The 23,939-nt window shown below is 39.6% G+C and overlaps 3 protein-coding genes across 6 annotated transcripts in view; all 3 read left to right on the top strand.

Moving 5' to 3' along the window:
• mtpn (myotrophin) overlaps window positions 1–9,159 on the top strand; it is a 106,678-nt gene extending 97,519 nt beyond the window's left edge. For 3 of the 4 annotated variants that reach the window (XM_086058277.1, XM_086058274.1, XM_086058276.1), the window contains 4 exons: window positions 1,872–1,913; window positions 6,230–6,343; window positions 6,416–6,499; window positions 7,693–9,159. In XM_086058277.1, the coding sequence (XP_085914403.1) occupies window positions 1,872–1,913; window positions 6,230–6,343; window positions 6,416–6,499; window positions 7,693–7,779 (327 nt within the window). In that variant the 3' untranslated portion in view covers window positions 7,780–9,159. Of the gene's footprint in view, window positions 1–1,871; window positions 1,914–3,511; window positions 3,888–6,229; window positions 6,344–6,415; window positions 6,500–7,692 lie in introns of those variants that run through there. The other variant, XM_086058278.1, reaches the window with a different exon arrangement.
• Window positions 9,160–18,185: 9,026 nt separating this feature from the next.
• Window positions 18,186–21,459, top strand: fam180a (family with sequence similarity 180 member A). The gene is made up of 3 exons (XM_086059792.1): window positions 18,186–18,753; window positions 20,096–20,193; window positions 20,337–21,459. Exons 1-3 carry the CDS (start codon window positions 18,627–18,629, stop codon window positions 20,661–20,663), a joined length of 552 nt encoding a protein of 183 aa, XP_085915918.1. The 5' UTR covers window positions 18,186–18,626; the 3' UTR covers window positions 20,664–21,459.
• Window positions 21,460–21,610: 151 nt separating this feature from the next.
• Window positions 21,611–23,939, top strand: part of sema3c (sema domain, immunoglobulin domain (Ig), short basic domain, secreted, (semaphorin) 3C) — a 36,897-nt gene continuing 34,568 nt past the window's right edge. The window contains exons 1-2 of the mRNA XM_086058638.1: window positions 21,611–21,635; window positions 21,749–21,825. The gene's annotated coding sequence lies outside the window, so the exon portion shown is untranslated. The remainder of the gene's footprint in view (window positions 21,636–21,748; window positions 21,826–23,939) is intronic.

Genomic DNA, 23,939 nt, shown 5'->3' with positions numbered 1-23,939 from the left:
TTTGTTAAAAACTTACTCAAAATCAAGGGACAAATCCATCCAAAAAAACCTCTTATGTGTGTAAATACTCAACTGAAGTACAGTATATAATTTAAGACTACAGGGACATAAAATTGATTTAAAATGAGGGGCCCTATATTACAGCAAAAATGTTGATTTAGCATGAAGGCAGCCTAATTATAATTATGGCTTTATGGCTTATTTCCTACTCACGCCCTTTTGCAAAGCTCTACACTGTTACTTTGTTTTATTGCGTACAGACGAGTGCTAGATTAAATGCAAAAAAATATGTCCTAAATGAATTCATGAGCGTAAAATGAGGGTACAATTCAGTGTAATGAGATGGTTTGGACAGCTAATGAAATCCAAAATGGATACGTCGTTGTTTTTTTGGACTACCTTTATCTGGCGCCCCATTTTTGCTTCCCATTACGAAGCACAGTAATTCAATATGAATTGCATTACCGACTCAACACTTTCACTGCATTACGACTTGATATTGTTATTGCATACAGACTGATTGAATCCCGAAATAAGTCATGCATGTGGGATTAGTCGACTAAATTGTATAACTGCGACGTTAGAGCATCAGTTACGGCAGCGCTGAAAGGCCACGGGGAGCTAGTAATTGAATAAAAATGGCGGACGCGGTTGGTGGGAGGTAAGCGCACCCTCATTCTCCCTTTGCCCCCTGGAGGTTGTGTAGAAACGGCGTAGTGTATTACGGTGACCAGCGTTGCGTACTGTAGCGCGGCCGCCGCTGTCTGACGCCCGCCTGAGCACCGCTAATGGATTGAAAAATGGAGGCGGCGTGCCGTTGCCCCGACGGGAAGAATCACTTTAGGACTTTGCTCAGGCAGAAACTTTGTCGCTGCCGTGAATACATGAATTAAATTACCTGCAGGGCGGCTTTTTCTGTCTCTAACAGCTATGTTGTCTTGCCACTTTTCAACATTTAACTTCGAACTGAAATGAACTCAACCACACAGACAAGAAATCCTGTTGTAAACATTTGGAAAGCGCTCGCTACAGACATCACCAAAATTACTGAATTAATTTTTTACGATTTGTCGCTTGTTGCTAAGCAGATTTCATGGGCCGCACTTTGGCCTTAAAACATACTTGCACTGTCACTTGTCTCATGCTGGATTTTGTGAGACACACTCTAGCCTTGTAACAAAGTTAGCCGCACAACTGAGCCCCCATAAGAGAAATATTTGTACGGCTATCTGTTTGAAGACCCAAACTTTGTAACACGTTTGCAGCGTAATTTGTCACGAGGATGAGCGTGTTGAGCACAGCCACTTGTTGCTAGGCAGAATTTGCTGGACATACTCAGACTTGGAAGATAATTGCGCTGCCACTTGTTGCCAGGTTGCGGGGCTCACTTGAGCCATGTTAAAATTTGTGGGGCAGACACAAGCCTTTTGACATATTTGTGCAGCCACTTGTTGCTCGGCAGAATTAATGGGGTACAACAAATAAATTAATTGGGTACTTGTTGCTCGGTGGAATTTTTGTCACACTTTATAACACATTTGAACTGTCATTTGTTGTTAAGCAAAATTCAAACGCCACAATGAGCCTGACAAACACATTTGTGCTGTCACCTGTTGCTTGACAGAATGGGGCACACCCCAGCCTTAAAAAAAGCATTTGCAGTTTCATCACTTGTGGCAGAATTACTGCAGCATGATATAACAAAAAATTGTATTGCTACTTGTTGCTTGTCAGAATTTATATGGTGCATCTGAGCCTTATAACGCATTAACCCTGCCACTTGTTGCTAGGCAGAAATCAAAAAGTCAAGGACTAGACGACACAAAATTTTATCATTACAATAAAGTATTTGTGCTTATTTTCAACCACAGTGCAATCTCTTGGATTTGGTGAGCCACGAACAGTTGCACCAGGTAGGAAACAAGGACACGCACACAATGTGAGTATTATGAAAATCACTGTAGGATTAATGATCTCCTAATTAATTGAAAGCCACACTGAGGTATTGATACTGAGACAGCAACTCCTGAGACCTTATTATCATAGTCACGCCATCGATTTTGACTACATGTTAACTAAAAGCATCTATCGGGAGTGAGGCTACATACGCACTTGAATTTGAAATTCCAAAGTGTCATCTTCCTTTTTTAATAGTCGTCTCAATGTTGTGGATAGATTTGGGGGGGGGGGGGGGGGCACCTGATCCTGTCTCATGATAGCGCCATAACATTGGTGTTAGGGCCTATAAGTCACAGCAGGGCCCGGCAGACAAATGCCGCTTGGGAACGGGGTTAGCGTACAGGAAATAAATGTGTGCGATGCAATCGTTAAGAGACGTTTTACCCCCCCCCCCCCCCCCCACCCACCTGCTTTCTGAATTTTACTAGGTCAAGGTAGTCATAATGTTTCCTCCACCCATGCCTGTCCGCTTGGATCAATATTCCAAGAATTTATATATATAATAAAATATATATATATATATATAATAAAATCATATATATATATATATATATATTTATATATATATATATTTATATATATATATATTTATATATATATATATATATATATATTTATATATATATATATATATATATATATATATATATATATATATATATATATATATATATAAAATAAAATCATATATATATATATATATATATAATAAAATCAGATAATTTACATTAAGACAATCTTTCTTTATTCTTCCTCAGTGCTCTTTACTGAACACTTACACAAATAATTTGCAGTTTTTTTACTGCAAAAATTTTATTATATTATACAGTACAAAAGTCATCATACAGTCAGCTTACAAGTGGCAATGAAGAGGCCAGAAAATTATTAATTTAGCAATATGTTTGTGATGTTGAAGCACAGTCTTGTAGATTAGATGGCATCATAATGATTAAAAAAATAAACAGAAATTATCTTATCAGTATAGTAGTACACTTGTGCTATAACAAAAATTGTTTAATCATATTTCATATATTGCTGTTATGTAATCTAATAGCAATTAAATAGTAGTTGTCATGATAGTTGTAAAGTGTAACAATAACAAACCGTTGTGCTATAACTAAAAATCGAAATTATTTATATAATTGTTTTAGATTGTTAATTATTGCTTTTTTCTGTTTGTAATGCAACCATGTTATAATAATGAACAATAGTATCATTATGATTATAAACAGTTTTACTATGGTAAAACTAAACATTTTATTTTATATTATTGCTATATGTGATACAATTATTGTATGTCAGTAGTACAGTACAGTACAGTACAAGGGGATGTAGTAGTATAGCAATAATGCACCGTTTTGGACGGTTGTGCAAATAAAATATTTTTTTATTTATATTAATATTGATGATTTTTGCCAACATGAAAACGTGGGTTTAATGTTATTAATATTAACATTGTTGCCAGTAGTAATATAATATGTGGAATTAGTCGACTTCAAAACAAATTTTAACATTTTCACGCGTCCCCGTTACAGCGTTAACTTCCGGGTGACGACACCGGAAGTACTCGTGTTAGAAAGGCGGATCTCTTTTTGCTAACTTGCTTTTTCCCCCCACCTTGATTTATTTCCAGTCTTTTTCAGCTTCCTTCCGTATTTTTGTCACCGTCCGGTTCAAACGAAAACCCATCCCTCTCGTTTTGGGCTACTGTACTCTTTTAATACGCGTGGGTTTCTTTGACTCTCTTTCCGCGACGACCGGAAGACTTTCTTCTCTGTTAGCGACTAAGCTAACTTTTTTTTTTTTTTTTGGGGAACACCACTTTTCAGAAGCACACGCACAAAATGGTAGACACAGATAAGAACAAAAATGTAATTTGGGCGCTGAAAACCGGCGACGTGGAAGAGGTCGAATCCATGCTGGTGACGGTAAGAGACACTAGAGGTGGCGCAACGAGAGGGGGGAAATCCGATGCCGGTATGGTTCACTCAAGCGAGTTTAATGCGCCTCCGACAAGTGGCCGCCGTGTGGATAGTGCATTAGCATGCTAACGCTAGCCCCGCTCAGCTAACGTCAATAATAAGTTGATTTCGTGAGTCACTCTTGTTTTGGGAGATGGAGCTGTCACTTATTTCTTTAATATGCTTTATACCGGTCACGTCAAAGTATGACTTTAACTAAAAATGCTTGAATATCAGTGTTTTTGACAAGTTGCTTGGCGTTAGCGTCGTGAAGTGCTTTGGGCGACGTCGCTGGCAGGAACGGACGTGTCGTCATGTTTCAGCCATAGAGCCTTTGTCGTTCAATTCGCTATGGACATGTACTCTACAACGAATAATGTTACATACTATATATATGTATATAAGCTATGCATGTTCGGATAGCAAACTGATGTTTCTTTTGAAAGCAAGCAGGTGCCAGACAAGACATCAATCAACAAGCATGATAATTAACTTTAATGTGCAAGTGAACCCCAGCACAATACACACGAACAGTGGCTTCCAGTTTTGTACAACGTTGCACCTCCTGGAAGAAAAAATAGTAACCCAAGTAATTGCCAATCCAAGATGCCTGCCCATCATAAAAAGTAGAGCTGAAATGATTAACCAACAACTTGAGTAATTTGATTACAGTGAAAAGTTAACGCAAAATCTCTGCGTTCCATGTAGAAATAAGATTGCGGTGAGTCAGGCTCACAATAGTCACTCACTAGATCATGCCCCACTTTATAAAGCCACACACATTGAAAATCACAGATGTTTGCACATTAAATTTTATAAATTTGTATCCGATTAGTCAATGGGATGATTGGTAGATTAACAGAAAGCTAAAATGGCGTCTGTCACACAGTGGAGTGATGTTGAGCACCGCAACAAAGGCTTAATTCTCAACTCAACCTCTGAGACTGCAAGCTGCGATCTCAGAACACTCCATTCGAGATCAGCTGTCTTAACTCCTCAATCGGAAGATGAAAGACAGCATTTAATTGTCGTCACTGAAATGAAATGAAACATTGCATTTGCATTGTAAGTAAATGACTGTCCTCCGTTGGGACTGGGGCACTCGCGTGGCTTGCCGAATGGGCTCCCGCAATAGTTTCAACCTGCACACTGTCATTTATAATAATAATATTTTAGTTTAATTTTAACTTCAGTGTCAATAGATTGATAGATTCATTAATCTCCAGAGGTGAAATTCAAGGTGTGTGGTAGCAAAAAGTACATCATACGAAAAGGCAGTAAGAAAAAAGGACATCAAACGTAACATAAAAGTAGTTACTACAATAGTCCTAAAATGCACATTAACAAGATCCATTTTACAATCTAATGGCAGACAGTATAAATAAAAGCTGCCCAAGTAGCCTCGGTTGGTTGGTTATTAAATGGATGAATTAATTGAATGGGGATGGAATTACCTGTTAGGCAAGCCTGTGTAGCGTCAGCATGTTTTCATGCTAATCAGCACAATTTTGCATTGCAGGTGCTTACCATTATTTCAGGGAGGTGAGAGAATTTTTACACTGGACGAGCACCAAACTTCACACATTACAGGAAGTAATCTGTTGCGCTAAACGGTTGCACAACTGATGTGTGCAGGAAACTGTTAAAGACCCCCAAGACTGATTGTTTATTGATGAAAATGTTGTTGGGACCTGTTTATGTGCTGTCTAAATGGGGCTTTCGCAGGAATTGTAAAAGGAAGTAAACGATAAGAGAATATAACCAACCAAATTATTTACTGCGATGGTGGTGTTTAGTTGAAATCATTGTTTCCCAAATTGTATTATGTTGTTGCGGCCCTTCAAACAGAGAAGTCACAGAAAGTATATATGCTAAAATCTCATTTACATTTTCTCAAAAATGCTTTTACTCTGAAGTCTGGGTCTGTTTAAACAAACGGCTGTTGTACTGTTGTATGAATCACAACATCTGCCATCTAGTGGATGAGCATTTAATTATTCTGCCTGTCTCCATGTCACTAGCATAGATGGGGAAAAAAGAGATTGCATAATTGGAATAGCTGTCAATCACTGACTGGATTAAATCATGTGTACTTTGAGTGCCAGTGATGGTCCACCCAGGTATACAAAATGGCTCCCTTCCTTCCTCACCAGGTCAGGTGTTAGCATTTGACACTCTGCAGTAACCAGATCTATACTGGACACACTCATCTAATTTGGTGCTTTGAGGCTTTGCTTTCTTCACCTGCGTCAATGCACAGGAAGTGATGTCATCGATTGTTTTGTTTTGTTTTCTCTTGTGCACGGCAGAAGGAAGACGTCAACCAGACGCTGGATGGCGGCAGGATGCCCCTTCACATCGCCTGCGACTTTGGCCAGACGCTCGTGGCGGAGTACCTCATCTCCAAGGGAGCAGATGTCAACGTAGCCACAGTTTTTGTCTCTGTACATTTCCAATTTTTGTATGTTTATGTCTTCACTCCGTCATCCTCGCAGGCTCCCGACAAACATGGCTTCACTCCACTGTTAACTGCCTGCTTCGAAGGCCACCGTGCCTGTGTCAAGTTCCTGCTAGAAAAGGTTGGTTTACCTGTCACACTTTGAATTAGGCACACCTCTTTGTATGAAGCAATTCACTTGTACACTGATCTTAAAATAGGAGTCATGTTTTTTTTAAGTTAATACTTCCCTAAAAGCTTTGTATTGATGATTTGTGCGTGTATGTCAAATATCATTGTGTTGTGTTATGTAGGAGTAGGAAAGTTGTGGGCTGGGAAACAGGCATGATACAGAACGAGAACATTTTTTGTTTGTGAGAACAGATGACGAATTTCATGGCATGAATGGCAAACGCCATGTAAAGCAACATGGCGGGGCGCCCACCTGTCGGAGTTTACTGAAATAAGGATTGTGGTTTACAACGGCACACTTGCTTACGATTGTAGTTGCCTCTGAGACCATTTATGTGTCTCAATGGATGCTGCTGTTTTGGATAGCAACCAAGTTCAAATGAGCATACCTGTTTTTTCCCCCATTTATTGTCATTTGTAGTCTTTTCTTCGCCGTGGCCCTGTTGGAGTTAATAAAAAGCTTGCTGACTGGCGGCACTCATTCACAACAGCTCTGGTCGGCAAACAAGAGGCCTTTGTGTGTTCCCAGGTGCACCATGGGAGCTGACCCATGTGCTAATGCCCCAATTGCTGCCCCTTTTTAGTGCTAACTGTGCTGTTGTTGCCACACAGTCAACCGTTTAAAAAGGCAATTTAACCCCAATAGGTGACCCAGTCATAAGGTGTTTGCATGGGAGTGCTGACCACACACACGCACGCACACACACACACACACTTTGTCAAGCAATAAGAGTTTTCTATAGACTCCATGGAGGTCCATATGAAATTGTAGATCTGGTTCAATGTTGACGTAAAATGCTAATTGTACAATTACACAATTCTCTAGTAAAAATACAGATTTTATTTGGTTCCAAAAAAGTGTAAATGACCATTTTTACCCTATAGGATTATTTATTATTACTTACAATTATTTTCTCTCTATAGTTAAGTACATATTTTCAGTGAGTTATATTTTATACATTTACCAGAGGGACATCTTGTGGGTTGTGAAAAACACGATGTTTGCCATGTTTGGTGTGGTCCAAATGAGCTCACTAGTGTCACACGAACTTCCTCGAGCAAATTTTAATGAGCCCAACCCCAGCTGAGGTGTGGCTGATGAAGATTGCAGCCTTGGTCAACCTCACCCCGTGTCCTCCGCAGGGCGCTGACAAGAATCGTAAGGATCCGGATGGCAAGAGACCCTTCGATGTGGTCAACGATGACGCCCTCAAGGCAATGCTGGAGTGATAGGGGACAGGAGGCGCCGCAGGGAGGCGTCATGGGGGCACGAGCGCAACAATACTGGACACGGCACGGAACCAGGTGGTCTTCTTCTCACTGCTTCTGTCTGTTAGCTCCGGGGTGCTCATCTTACCTGTCTTAGTGGTTTTTCTTCTCCCACTTCTCCGGGATGTGGTTTCCGCTCTCTTGTTTGTTTGTTTGTTTGGTTAATCGCCATTAAACAGGAGGACCGGTGGAGGTTGCGCGCTCAAGTCGCTCCAATAAAAACACAAAGCTTATTAGCACTTAAACAAAAGTCGCTCTTACGTAATCCTGTGTTTTTCCCTCTGCATACTGAATTATACAAAGGAATGTTTGGGCCACACTGGACAGAATTAATATTAAAAAAAATGAGAATGGCGTCCTATTTCTAGATGGAAAGGAGTACTAATTCCAAGAGAATAATCCATTTGTTTTAAGTGCGGTAATGTGATCAGTCATTTTTTGCAAAACTATTACTACCTTAATTGTTTTTTTCTTTATATATATATATATATATATATATATATTCTCGAGAGAAAAAATTCTAGTTAAAAAATAAATAAATACTTTTTCGTGGCCAAAAATATGTATTCTATGTAAATTTGACATTTCCTGCCCCAAAAGTACAACTTAATGTTAAAGCATTTCCCCCCCTTGACAAATATGTCTTGATTGTCGGGAAAATAAGGAGTACTGTTTTGTCGTCCCCCCCCCCAAAAAAGGCTGAAATAAAAAAAATTCTCTTTCAAAAATAACTTTCTTAAAAATGTTCCCATAAACATGTCATAAAAGTAGAATTAAATTCTCTTTTTTTCTTTTCAGTGTGGCTCTGAGCTTTTCATAGAATTGCACTGTACAAATGTCAACTAAGAACGTTTTTTTTTTTTATATATATATATATATATATATTGCAACCACTCCCACTTCCTTTTTGTATTGCTTACATATCGCGTAGTATTTCCTGTATCCAATGATCAAACACCATGCTGGCTAACGATAACTAGGAACACTCACTTGAATGTTTTGTGAGGGGGTGGGTGGGGGTGCTACCAGAAAAAGTAAACTGAAGCATTTTTACAAGGTTTGTTTTTCATCTTAGTTAAGTGGATGGTGCAGGTGCACCCCAGTAATATTGAGACCCCGCCCCCTCTATTCACTTTGGCTATTTTTCTTACCCCCTCCTTGGATTTGCTTTGGCTGCATGTCAAGTCTGCTTGGACGTCATCACGCCGTCGCGCTCTCTCGGTTGCTTTCAAACAAATACTTGCTATAATGTAAAAAACAAAACAAAAACAAATGTTCTCACTGACTTTGTTGTGACAAAAAGTCTGTAAAAACAAGAATAAAAATATCTGTAAAAGTTCACTTCATCTGAGTGTTTTTGACCGTGATCACAGAGAGGTTAGTGGTGTTACTAAGATTTTGTCTGTCGAATAATAACACTGGCCCGTCTCCACCCACCGAAACAAAGTGGCAATGATGTTTTAACGGTTTTCGCGGAAAGAACATTGTCATTTTCAGATTTGGGGATATCAAAATACCCTAAAACCATTTAAACGTTCTTGGCACCAAAATGTGTGTTGACCAGTGACTGGTGTATGTGAAATGAGTCATCTCTTTTAAATTAGTCATCAGATTGCTTATTCTTGAAATATACAACCCCCCCAACCACGGACAATTCCTGCCTGACATCTCTGCTCCTGCACCGGTAATTGGTGTGCAAATGCCAGATTGTAACTATTGAACTCCACAGACGACGAGCAGTCCTCATTTGCGTCTCTGGCAACTTGTGCACATGCATAAAAAATTGTTTTTTTTACGTTCTGATGCTTTCAGCTGGGTGGGATAGTGTCAAAAATGCCTCCCAGTTTAAATCCTGGATTCACAAGTTTATCCTAATTTCACTTGTTAATGCATTTTTTCATTATTCCATGATTTACAAGGGGAAAAATCCAGAATAATTATGGTTCTGCACTTAAATATTTTTTTAATTACTGAATTGAACCCAAAATTAATCAATTGTACGTCATTCCATGAAAAATTAAGGAAAATTTTACATGTTTACATTTACAACAAAATGTAATTTGACTTTTTTTTTTTTATGTCAAAATGGGTTTGTTCAAACATTGTAATTGAATAAGAGTTATTTACCGTACCGTAAAAATATTGTTGCGTAACAAACATAGTGGCTCATAGACAAATTTATGTTTTAAAATGTTGAGAAATGCCTAATGTCACAAAAATGTCAGTTTTTTTCTTTCTCGTTATTCACGGCGTATTTAAAATATATAATTTTAGTAGGGGTGTCAGGTGATTAAAAAATTGTATCGTAATTAATCGCAAGACTTCAAAAGTTAATTCATTAATCACACATTTTGTATCTGTTCTAAATGTACAATAAAATATTTTTTTCTAAGTTTTCATACTCTTATTAACATAAAAGTGGGAAAAATGTTAAACTCATAGAAATATGGCTGCATCTTTTAGTTATACAGTACAGGCCAAAAGTTTGGACACCTCTCATTCAATACATTGCTTTATTTTCATGATATGTACATTGTAGATTCTCACTGAAGGCATCAAAACTACGACGACAACTAATGAACACATTTGGAGTTATGTACTTAACAAAAAAAAAGTGAAAATAATAAAAATGCATAAATAAAAAGGCACCCTTTTCGCTGATGACTTTTTGCACATTCTTGGCATTCTTTTGATGAGCTACAAAAGTTACTCACCTGAAAGGGTTTTCCAACCGTCTTTAAGGAGTTCCCAGAGCATTTTTAAAATTGTAAAATATAACTTGAACCCCAGTCTCCACAAATATATTCACTATTATTACATTTTAGAAATGATTTACATAACTTCATGATGTACATGGACAAGAATGTAAGGATTTTTGTCAGTATCAATGATGCATTATTCACTGAGAAACGAAGCAAAAGGTCGATGCTGAAAAATACACAAAACCGAATCCCACTATTTATTTTCCACACAAGTGAATAAAAAGTTCTAATGAACGACGAATGTTCGTCGTCAGGTCAACAGCTCTGCTGCCGTTCGCATGTTGGCGACCCAACTGATTGGCTCGGCTCTCAGTGGTGATTGGCAGATGCTGTAATTAGCAGCCGTGTGCTGGCGCCACACATTAAGCGCCACTTCCATTGTGATCAGCCGCCTCAACATGCTGCTTAATGAAGTAGCAAATCCAAATCATTAGCATAATTAATATGGACTCGTGATTGCCTTTCAGGCATATTTGCCGCCGCCTCCCTCCATTCATCTGTTATCGACTCCATGTCTTGTGCATTAGTTGAGCTTATGAGTGATCTGCGACTAATCTATAACTTATTTCCACACTCTCCTTTGTAGATGGCGGACAACGAGGGCCAGATGAACCTTGCGCGAAATCGACCGTTGAGCGACGACAAATTAAATGATTGTTCTTTATTTGATTCCGCACGGCGATATTAGCCTCAAGTCCGCTGGCTCGTGGGGGAAAAGGGCAAGCACAACGGTGTGGATTTAGAGTGTTTATTTAGATATGTTGACTTGGCAGTGTGCCGTTGTTGCCTTAATCCCACTAGAAGGTTCCGCGGAGAAATCAACAGAAGTCATAATGCCATTAGGTGACGTTTTAATTGGGAATAAAAGAGGATTTATTATTTTTACCCCGTTTCGACGATTGATTGTGTAAGTCGCACATGAGAACTCAGTGTCTTTCTTCTTCTTGACACAAAAGTAAAATAGGTGTAAACACTGCAGGGCTGCATTTTCTGATTGCTCTAATTTCCAACTTTACAGAGCCGGTTTAGAAGAATGTTGTGAAACTACTTTGGCAGTGTTTTGTGGGAGGTGAGGGTTGTTTCATCCGATTTGATGCAGCCAATCAGGCGCAGTGATGAAGCCTCCAACAAGACGGGCATTGATCAGGTCGTAAAACTGTCGGCAGAATGGCGTGTTTCATGGCTATTGTGTAGTATCACGAGTTGAGAAGGCAGGAAGATGTAAAGATCCGCTAAAATTAAATGGAGGCAACTGGGCTCCTCTCGGTTTCACCTTGAATCCAAAATTATTCTGTTTTAGGTTTGGATGGAAGGTGAAACTTCTTCAAAAAAACAGGAATCGTCCCTTTGCCTCCATTCAATTTGCGGTTTACCATGACGTGAATGATTGGAATCTTCAGACTTGAAGCTGAAAAAGCTTTTATTGCTTTTCCCTACGCTCTGAGTATGAGCAGGTAGGCCGAAGATGTGCATCGTTGAATTTGTTGAGCAAACACATGATCCACGAAGGACACTCCAGTTTGGACTGACCCTTACCTTGTGACATTTTGAGCTAATCCAATACAGCTGAGCTTTCAAATATGAACAGCTTAGGGTGATTTAGTATCGAGGACCAAAACTGCCAAAATTCAAAATAAATAAATGACTAAATAAATAACTAAAAGTGAAAATAAAAAACGGAAAGAAAAGTAAATATATTAAAAAATTAAATACAAATGTATGTATTTATGTGTAATTTTTATTTCCATTTATATTTTTTTAATGTAATTTCCGAATTATATTTTTTTATTTCCACTTTTAACCATTTATTTATTTAGTCATTTATTTATTTTGAATTTTGGCAGTTTTGGTCCTCCGCATCATTTAGGGTGATGATGAGGATTTGTGGTATAAGGTGACATCTTGGGTAATTGATCAGGAAAAAATGCTGTATATGTTTGCGGATGGTGAAAGATTTAGGGACAAATTCACATGCTATGGTTTGATTTCGTTTCTGTTAAGATGAACTTAATTTTCTTGCCATTCTTTGAGATCTGTGTAGGAATCTACCCTTTTCATTGGATTGATCCTTTTTTCCCCCCTTTGCGAGTACCTCGTTATTTACAACGTCAATCCCAAGTGGAGCTGCTCTCTTCGCTCAGCTTCATTTCCTCTTGTTTGTTACCCACAGTTGCGCTGCTGCTGCTCCTCCAGGCAGGCAGGCTAATTCGGTTTGAGTCTATCGGGACAAAAAGATCATGTGCACTCTATTAACCTTTCTGGGGGCCTGCTACTGTACACTTAATGATTATCGTCGTCACCACGTAGCGTTTGGCTCGCTTTATCGCCACAACGCACTGTAATGAATGTTTACGAAACAGAAGGAAAGGGTAGATTTGAATGTTTTTTATGTAAGCAAGGGTGGCCACTTTTGAATGATTTTCACTATACCTTTCTCTAGTAATTAGCATATTATCGCAAAGTAAGCATATCAGCATTATGCTGTCACCTCGCCAGCTCTTCCTCTTCGCAAACGTTTCCACTCCACCAACTTTGTGCCCTCCTAAGTTCTTCTCCTGCTGTGGCGTGATACATTTTTATAATGATTTAAACAGGTGGTGACCCAAATATGGTGTCTCCTTCGAAAGGTTCTCTGTGTGGTCCTTGGAGTTAAGATTCTCTTCACCGGTGGAAAAAAGTTGGCGATTATGCGCCACAGAAAACTTATTTGTGTGTTTGTCCATACCTCTCTGCCTTGCTTCCCATTTCCTGGGCTTTACTGAGTGCCTTCGTCGGCTTCCTGATAATGAAAAAACTAATTTGGTAACCAAGTGCGAGCAGACAAATTGGCGTGCTAATGAAAATGCTATCATGTCGGCTGTCGCAACACATGAGCCGGCGGGGCCTGAAATATGGTGGTCTGTTTGTGTTCCCGAGCTGCGGTAAAAATGCGCCGTCTGTATAATTGGCATTAAATATTACCTTGCTGCTCACCACCTGTAGTAAAAAAAAAAAAAAAAAGGTGTTAAGTTTGTACTAGCAAGCGTTGGCAGATATTGATTCTGTATGACGGAGAGCTTTTTTCTGTTGCCCTAACAAGCCATGCGGCCACAGGTGGCTTTTTTGTCTTCATTAAAAAGTGAATATTGCGCCTTTGATTCATGCGCCGAGTCACATGATCACGGGTGCACCGCAACAGCATTTATTCAGGCTAAATGCCCGCAACAGGTGACGGTTATTTCCCCGTGAGAGTGTGAAAATGGAGTCAGGTAGTGTAACCACGACAACAATATGGCCAAAACCCTACTGTATGTGGCCTTGTCTTTTTGTTTTCACCTGTGTCTCTTACACTCGTAAGGAATTTGTCAATTTTTGGACTTTTGGCTTTTTATTAATATGAACTCATTCACTCCCAGCAATTTTCACTAAAAACAATCCCCTTCACTCTTGGCTGTTTTACTGGATTTTGAGTGATTTTGCAAGGCCCACAGAATATTGTGTTCTATTGCTATAAAAGCATGAAACCTACCAAAAGAGTAGTAGTCTCTTCTTACATCAGGAAAAAAAAAGTATATTTCTATCCGTTTCCGTTTTGCAGCAATTAGCATTAGAATATAGCTAAGTTTCATCATTATTCACAAATCTATTTAGAATTCTGAGTAACTGAGGGTTTTTTCAACATGGTCCTGGTTCATTTCCTATGCTCTGCTGCCACCTGCTGGCCGTTTGTGTAATAACTACCATTTCTTCAACCGTTCTTTGCAGTTGAGAGGCTGCCTTCGGTATACTCCAGCATAAAAAATATATAAATACGTCTTTGGGACACTTAAAATATTTAAACTAGAGCGTATTTATACATTTTTGGGAGCAAATTAGTTAATATAAAATATAAAGCATATAAAAAAAAATCACTTGAGTGAGCTGAAATTGCACCCAATTGTCAAAAAAAAATGTAAGTTCAAAATGGCACCATCCAAAATTTCAAAAATGGTTATTGTCATTACTATATGTGGGAAGCAATTTTTTATAGTACACGTGAGTAAAAATGTCAAAATTTTGGCCCATTGACTCTCATTATAAATCATAATTTTTCATGTTTTTGATGACATCAACTAAATGTAGACATTTTTTAAAAACTTTAAAGTAATAAAAAACATGATACACCATATGGCACTAGAGAGCTAAATATCATTTTTCGTTGAGCTGACTTATATGTTTCCTATGTCCCCATTCTTATACCAAAACAAGAAAGCACGGTTGGGACCAAGAGCTCAGTCAGGCCTGTGAGCGTGTGTGGACGCAATAACAGTGACGTACGTGCACATTTGTACGAGTGTGTGTGATGAGTGTTATGTGCGCGCATACGTGAATATTCCAATTTGAATGTGTTTTTTATATACTGTATATACAGATGATAGTTAGTTGTGCTCTTAGGACATTATTGCTTTTATTGTACATAGAGGGCATCAAAAACAAATAAATAAAACTATATGTATGGATAGGTCTGATGCCACTGAACATTTTGAGTGGTCGCAAGTAAAAAAAATAAAAAAAATCAGAAATGACTTAGATATCACACTTTCAATAGTGGGCCAAATTTTGGCTCATTTTACTTATGTGTCGTAAAAAAAAAAATACATTACGGGGGTCAGCTATCTCTTTGCCACCAACTTCACATTCATTGTGAGTCTCCAGCCAATGGGCTTCATCTTTTCCCGATACTACTTCCACTTATCTCCATTTTGGTCTCCAGTCAATCAGCTTCCTCTTTTTCCAGGCGTTCTTCCACCAGTGTTTCTCTCATTCGTTGTCCAGCCAATCAGATCACCATTTTCCCCCAGATTTTCTCCCACCTGTGTCCCAAGTTGTTATTAGGCTTACTAATTGCTCCCTCTGTGTCCCGCCCACCTGTCTTACTCACAACTTTATCATCACTTAATCATCTCCGTCAGGCATTCTAGCATCTGTGTTTCTTGCAAGTCCAATCCTGCTGTTTTTTTTTTTCCACCGATGGTTTTTGTTGTTGTTGTTGTTTTTTCTTGAGTAAACATTTGTGGGCATTCCTCTCACCTATGTATCATATCTGAAAGATTTTCTGGCCCTGTTTTTGTGTCCGCTCCACTGTCTCATAAATTCCGTCCTTCCGCCCTCTTTGATTAACTCACTGACTTGGGGAATCATTCGCTTATGTCACTTAATGAGCTGTCAAGGCCTCATCACCTGTAGCGTCCGGTCGCTAATGATGAGTCAGTCGGGGGTCTAGTTTGATATCAGTTGAGCGAGCCACGACCACATGAATCAGCACCCCACCTGCTGAGATTATTGTGTCGTCTGCTTTTAATTGTGCTGTGCTAATTTTGTTGTCACCAAAAGTGTAACCAGTGCAAATAAAAGGCTACATAGTCAGCGAGGCCCGATAATGGCGAGATGAACAGTCACTTTGCGGTCGGGGAAAAATAGGGATATTAATTTTGAGGAAGCAAATGCTCGACTCTTAATTAGGGTGTTCGTGTTATTGTTTACCACTAGACATGTAGTAATAATAATGAGCACTTAACAGTTTCCAAAGTGGAGTTACTTTAATTATATTTGTCACATCATATCCCCCTTCCCAAAAAAAGCTTTTCAGAACTTTTGCCAAGACGTTAAAAAAACAAACAAAAAAAAGAATCCTCGAAGGAGGGATGGTGATTGGATCTGCGCTTTCACAGCCTAACAAGCAGCCGTTTGGAACAACTCTTGATTTCGTCTGGTTGCGATCGCCGCCATTGTCTGGAAACGTAGAGATTTAATTACCAACCAGACATGATGAGTCGATGGGGAGGCGGCGACAGATGCCATCCAACAAGACGCTTGGCTTTGGGAGGGGGGCTCGGGGTGTCGAGATGGGGGGTGAAGAAGTGTTATCTTTTAACAAGGGATACGTTTCACTTGGCTTTTTGCACGTCACACCCAATAAGAGCAACAAGCACAGATTTGTTCATATATTTTGCTTATTTTGAGTGAATCAGCAGTTTGCATAGATTATGGCTCAAAGACAGTATTAATAAGGTAACAATTAATATTGAATGAATGAGGACACTAATGGCTATATTGGAAAAGTATGGTAACCTTTGCTAACATTTAATCAGGACACAAGTGTCTTCACACTGCCCCCTTCTGGTCATGGGCAGTAGTGTGACCTCACACAAAATGCGCAAAACTTGACTACAACAATTTACCACGACATTCAACACAATGTGATGGGAACCACAAACACACACAACTCTGGTCTTGAATGCTATCGGAAGGACGTGAGCACAGCGCCTCTTGACCTTTACATGTAATGTCATGTCCGAATGGGCTCGACATGTTTTTCCTCTCGTAATCTCTGTGTTGGTGTCTGTCTCTCAAAGCTTATGAAAAAAAAGAAGAAGAAATAATTTCATATCTGCTTGTATTGCAGGGAACAGCACAGTGTGTCACGGGCGCGCGCACAAAAACAAGCAGCGCAGATCTGATTTCCTCCTTGGTCGGGGACTTTTAAAAGGCAGATAATATTCTGCCGACGTTCTTGTGGGAAATTAAAAAGAGGCGCCGGTAAACAACAAGGCGGCAGATATCAACGTTTAACCCCCCCTCCGATAAGGGCCTCATGCAGGCTTCGCTCTCGATGGAATCAGCAATGAGCAAGAAACAAAAAAAAAAAAGCGTGAGGGAAAGCGTATGAAGCTCAGGTCACGTAACGCAATCATCAATGACGACGACGTTCGTTTCATCAAACTACACAGTTAACCCAAGCGAGGTGTATCCGATTTTCTTTTTTAAACCAGCAGGAGACAAAGTTACGTAAAAAACAGCCCTTTTACTGTTTATTTAAATTTTTGGCTTAAAATTTTCTTTAGGAGCGGGCAGGGGGTTAAGTTGAAATGTATTCTATTTTTTAAATCATCTCATTAATAATTGCTTTCCAAATATGTACTAAAATCTAATTATTTTTGGTGGGTAAAATTTAACAATTTTGAAATTAATAAATTTTAAAAATATATTGTATTAGATTGGTTGTTTTTGCAAATAAATTAAATGTTAGATTCATATTAAAATAAATACATTTATAGAAATTACTCAATGTTAATCAAATTTTTGTTGTAAATTTAGTTGTCCTTTTTTTTAAACTATTTTTAACTGGTTAATTGATTTTCTATTAACATTGATTTAATAAGAAATTTTATATCTACATTAAAAAAATATTTACTTCATTAAATACTTGATTTATTGTAGATACATTTGTAAAATAGACCATTTTACTTGTATTAATTTTTTTAATTATTATAATTTATAATTATAGATTTTTTAAATAGATCTTAGTATAATAGATATTTTAACAGAACATTTTAAAATCCTTACATTTATTAAATCGTTTGATTTCAATAATAAATATTAAAAAAATAAAATATATGTATAATTTGTACGTATAATGTATTTTACATTATTTTATTTTTGTTATCTTCTTATAATTACCTACAATTTATTATTTTTTATAATTAAATGTTATAAATCATAATTTCTTCAAGTGAGACCATTTATTACAAGTGAAACATTTTAAAATGTGTTTTGGGTTACACCTCCGGCATACATTGGTACCATCTCTGACTGTCCTAAGCAATAGGAGCTTCTTGCCTTATTTGTTAATGCAGTGCTTCTCAAATCGGGGGGCGCAGTGATGCCAGGAGTGCAAGTGATGGAGTGCAATTGCACATACACTACAGTAGGTGGCAGTGGCATGCTCATTGTCAGAGCGTGACAGTCGTATTAGTGCATCTGCAGACGTGTACTTATAACAATTTTATAGACAAATTATGCTATTTATAGTCGTGGCTGAGTTGGTTGTGTGTGAAAAATATTTTTCTTCCTGAAAGGGTGTAACAAAAAAAAAAATTGAAGCACTGCATTCATGCCAAGCAAAAGCTTCTGGTCCAATCAGTCAGCCAGTCAGTGTATTGTGTGAGCTGCGCCGAAGAAGGACGTCCGGTCCAGTCCAGACGTCTGATTGCTTCCAGATGACAATCGGAGTCGGTGCGACACGACATGACAGGAGACGGCGGACGACCAGAAGGTGAAGAACGCGAGAACAGACGCTTCCCGATGGCTTCTGACGTGCTCCTGGCAGTTATGCTCTTCTTCAGCGTGGTGTCTGCTCAACACCCTCGTTCAGGTGAGTCTGACTTGCAAATGTTTACAGACTTTAAAAAACAAAACTACAAAACTCATTATTAATCCGTCAAATCAGGTTTTGGATTGGAAAGTCTGCGTTTTGTTGTTGCTGGCTATGATCACTGAGGAATTTCTCGCATAGCTTTCGTCCCGTCACGTGACCCTAAAACAACTTGACACGTGTGATTGTTACTAAATAGTGGGGAAAAGAGTTGTCTAACGAACAATTTGGGCAAATATACCTCAAAGTCAATGCAGAAGGGGAGAACAATGAAAAATTTGTGATGATAACCAGACAAGCAGAAGACAAAATTCCTGTAAAAATTGCCTTGAACCATAAAGCCTGAAATGTGTGGTCAAATTTGGAGTTGGACCAAAATGTCATCATGTATGACTACTTGATTGAGCTTACTTTTCTTTGGCTGGTTTGTGTATTGTTTGTGTATTTGTGGGCGGAGCAAGGATGAGCGTGGGTTCCCTGGATGACTTAAAAGGAACCGCGACTGTAAAAACAAGTTTGCTCTATATTATTTATTTGGTTGTAACTATGAGATTCATTTTTCAAAAATCATTTCCAGTTTAATACATTTTGTAGAAACTTTATTTAGAAGTACGCCGCTATCGTTATTTACGTCGCAACGCATTCATTGCCTAGTGACGTCTGGTGAATGACGAGAGTGTGACTCTCCCGATCGCATGTTGTTTCTTTAGGAACGATACGATACCTTGCTTTCTTTATGGGCGTTTCACATTGCTGGGCACAGAGCCAGCTGCCATTCTACGTTACTACGCACTGAATGCGTTGCGATGTAAATAACAATGGCGGTGTACGTCCAAATAAAGTTTCGACAAAATGTATTAAACTGGAATTTTGAAAAATTAATCTCATAGTTATGTTAGTAACAACCAAATAATATAGAGCAAACTTGTGTTACAGTCAGGGTTCCTTTTAACAAGATGTCTTCCCTTCCTTTCATCCTCCATTTTGTTTTCTTCCGCGCGGGAGCACGCCTCCAGCCAACTAGCGCTAGCGTTTAGCTGCGCTAATTAGCGTAGCTTTGTTGTTCCACTGGGATTACAAATTCCCCGTGCGGGCAAATGCGCATCAGGCTACGCTAACGAATTCATTGAGTGAACATCGTATCGCTCGCTTTTCAAGGAACAAACGAGAGGAGAGTACAATTAATTGAATAATCAATAAGTTAGCAGTGGGGCATGTCCATTTTCAGTTTTTCAAAACACAATTTAATCTTTAGAGGTAAGGAAGAATTTTAAACAATTTTTGCCAGAGGGATCTTTTTTTTTTCATTTTAGTCAATATTGTTCTTGTCCTGCTGTCTCAGCTTTGTACCCGGCGGCGTTGCATCCAAAGCAGGGTGCACCCTGGCTGCTGGATCCTTCCTTCCAGCAATCTGTGAAGGACGTGGAGCTCCTCTTTGAGGTTAGCACGCCGCTAATCATCAACAGGAAGACCAGGAATGTATTTTTTGTCGTTGTCTTTTTTTGTTTCAACCCGCCACATTCTTTTCCCACTAAATCAACTTTATACACCCAACTAACTCCTTTTCCTTGTCTTCCATTCAGATCCTGCTTTCCGGAATGGAGATCAGAGGCCAAGAGCCGCTCGTCATCGCCGACCCGGAGCTGGCGTCCCTGCGTGGCGTTCGCTCACTGGAGCTCATCTGCGACGCCGTCCTCCCCAAGAGCCTCCCGCAGGTCCTTCGTCTGTCCGCCCGACTGGACGGACGCAGCCGCCCTCTGAGCGCACCTGACTTTGAGAGAACTGTGCTGACGCTGGTGTACGCCGTCCAGACTGCTGCCGCGGCAGCGGACGGGACGGAGAGGCGCCGGGCTTGGGCCGGGTCCCTCGTCCGCCTCTTCAGGGCCATCCGGAAGGATCTCGAATTCTAGGTGTGAGGTTTTCATGTTAAGCACTACAGTGGTTATTCAAAAGCTGTTTTTCTTCTACAGTGTTTGTTTGAGTAAAGTGGTTTTGTAATATGTAATGTTATATAGTTCAACAAGTATTTCATCCTCTTCCTAGTTTTATTGATGACTGCAGCAATTTGGTACAGCGTGCCGACTCAGCAAAGACTGATTAGGGCGGAAATGAAAAGAAAATACAAGAATTTCCTACCATTGCTTGAGAAGGAGAATTATGAATATTTGAATAATATTGATGCTGCATGAATGATAATAGAAGAACACTTCATCATTGACTGGAAGGAAATGTCTAAATACTTTAGATAAATCAGTGTTCTATTATGTTTCAATGGTGTTTGTAGCCTGATGCTATCTATACTTGTGAGATAGCTTATTAAATATTCAAGTCATCAATCACATTGTTTTGACTGAAAATCTATGAATGAATTTCTACATTTTTCTCATACTGTACACAGAATGCAGATATAAATTTTCATCAACTTAACGTGGAGACAGCACCCTCATGTGGCCACTAATTCAAATGGGCTCTTAAGATTAAATACTGTACATTTTTTTAATTGTCATCTAATCATTTGTTTTTTACTTTATAAAGATATATTTAGAATTGTTTGTGTTTATTGAATTATTCAGTATACATTATATTAGTTAAATTTTCATATATATTGTGGTTTATACTGTACACTTTTCTATTAGTGCTGCTTTAAGTGTCGTACTAAAGTACAAATAATATAATCCAAAAATATTGGTCGCTCATCCTGTTTAAAAAAATAAATAATAATTCTGTGAAACTACCTTGTAATACTGTCATGCGTTTGTCTTGCAGTGCATTGCTCATCCACCAGGTAGCAGCATTTCCCAATTTGAGTCAATGACACATGTTTCCAATTTATGCCCCCCCCCCCCCCCCCCCGTTTCTCCCACTCGCACCAAACAGCACAGGTTTGTTGAATCACATTTCAACTTCTAATTGACTGTCTATAAATGTAGTTTATTTGCCAGTTTGAAATTTTGTATGGCATTAAAGAAGCTGTCATTTTTAAAATTTAAAACAGGAAGAGCTCCGTTTGCTAGCATGCCACGAAGAGGACAGGCTAGTTTGTGCAGGCAGGTGTCTCTAATCACGTGGCGGGTGAGTTCTCTTCAAAAACAGATTTTTAAAATAAACTTGGAGTTTGGTGTAACATGTGATACCGTCATTAATTACCTGACAATGTGATTTAGGCCTAGTGTAGCCATTTTCTTTGTAAATAGGACATGAACTCATGTTTTACAGCTATTTTCGTCTGCTAATGTCTGATTAGCTTGTAGCTATGGCCAGTACCATAACACAATGCATTTAGATTAGATGAAAAGGCTACTCTCCCTGTTAATTTTATTCACCAATCAACTCTATACCTAATGTATGTCTTGTGTCATATTTATTTTCAATGAATAAGGTTTTGGTGAATGCACAGAGGAAACTGGTTGGGTTTCAGTTGCTCCAGCAAGGTTAAGAACCACTGTATTAGCGTTTTTCCAAATCTGGTGCAGAGGACTAACGTAGTTCACGGCAACTAGCAGATGGCGTTAATCCATCCTTTATGTAGGTATTTGCTGCCCAAATGGACCTTAAACGCAAGTTAAGCAATATTGAGAGAAAACAAAAGCCAGTGGTGGTCCTTGGTCCCTTGCTTCACCATGCGTTGGGATAAATGTTGCCTTAACCTCCCGCTAAACTTCCCGATAATCGGCGTGGACGATTGGACCACCTGAGCTTGACTTCCGATAAGATCTACCGTGATTACTTTTGACAGGAGGCGCCATCGCCATCTGATCAGCCAACGGGAAAATATACATTCTATCACTGCCACGCCAGTCCCCCCAGGATGGGATTTTCTTTCTTCATGAATCTTCCGTGGGTGCTTCTAGTCAGTCAGAGCCCTCATTTAAAGGTCAGGGTTCACCTTGCGTGTCATCCATTCCACATGTCAATCAACAGTTGTAAATATGTTCAGTTGGCTCCTGGGGTCGAAACAGAAGTGACTTTCAAAGGCGGGTTTCCGAGCCGTAACACAAGATCTGGTATTTATTCACAAAGTGGGATATTGCTGCAACTGTGCACTTTTAAGTACCAGAGCAGGGGAAGTGAGTCTCAGGTGTTATCGCTCTCCTGGAGACAAAACCTCTTCGGACGCATTCTGATAAAAAAAAAATAATAATCCTTTATCGGAGCCGTAAAAGAAGAACCATAATTTGTCTACCAATATGTGAGTCAAATCCACTTTCTTTCAACATAGGGATCCTTTCAAAATGGCTTAATCAGATCCGTAAGGGAAGACCCAGAATTAGTTCAGAAGTGTCTTGTATTTAGGGCCCAGCCAAGGTGAGATATTGTCGTTCCGGCTTAGTTGTATACAAGCTCTTTCCCCCCCATTTCCATCCATGTGCTTTTCATAACAACTTTTAACAATACCAGCATGGGAAGACACGAGTTTGAGCGAGACTAAGAAAGGCGTAATGTATACATGGCGCGCAGGCGAGGGGCCAGAGCGCCATCCATCCTGGATCATGTAAACGTCCGACGGTTGGCAAAGTGTGGTTTAAACTCACGTCGCGGCTAAATGGGACAACGGACAGGCGGGTGTGCGACGCCAAAATAAACCTTGAAGATGGACTGTCTGCCCTGAAGTGGCTGCGACCCTCCAGATTGCGGGTGGGGGGTCTCACCACTTGCTCCACTGACGCCCATTTAAACACATCAAGCAGCCCCCCCCCCCCCCCACCCCAGACATGAAAACTTAGTACGAGACAGAGAGCTTGTGATCCAACGAAGCTTGACGAATGACTGACTTTCACCCCGGGTCAAGGGTTAAGTCGTATCCCTTACCCGACCTTGGCATTAGATACAGATGCGTGAAGTTGGTTCCCATGTGTCCCCACGGGGAGGCGACGAGCAAAGACCCCCTGACAGGTCGGAGACTTCCCCACGTAGCGGAACCACTCAATCCCTGAACCTCCAAACACTCCTCCACAAATTGTTTCGTCCCTGAGGTTTACTTGCCAGATTTCCTTCTGTGAAACATCCACTGGAGCGGCTTGTGACCTCTCCTCTCCCTCCGATTGGAACCTCTCAACATCAAGTCCCTCTCAGAGGTTCACTCACCTGCGTGCCTTCTGTGAAACATCTCCCAGACACACTCCACAAATGAGTCCGTTCCCTGAGGTTCATTTGCCAGGTTGCTTTCTGTGAAACATCCCTCAGAC

Source organism: Leptonotus elevatus, chromosome 17 (assembly GCF_054856555.1).
Source record: "Leptonotus elevatus isolate MCC_2025b chromosome 17, RoL_Lele_1.0, whole genome shotgun sequence".
Taxonomy (NCBI): domain Eukaryota; kingdom Metazoa; phylum Chordata; class Actinopteri; order Syngnathiformes; family Syngnathidae; genus Leptonotus; species Leptonotus elevatus.
This window is presented reverse-complemented; position numbering and strand designations above follow the sequence as displayed.

What these genes read in the sequence shown, in the direction of transcription:
- fam180a (XM_086059792.1), top strand. Translation starts at nt 18,627, where the DNA reads ATGACAGGAGACGGCGGACGACCAGAAGGTGAAGAACGCGAGAACAGA. An exon ending in TGCTCAACACCCTCGTTCAG is followed by an intron (nt 18,754 to 20,095) that starts GTGAGTCTGACT and finishes CTGCTGTCTCAG; the next exon opens with CTTTGTACCCGGCGGCGTTG. An exon ending in ACGTGGAGCTCCTCTTTGAG is followed by an intron (nt 20,194 to 20,336) that starts GTTAGCACGCCG and finishes TCTTCCATTCAG; the next exon opens with ATCCTGCTTTCCGGAATGGA.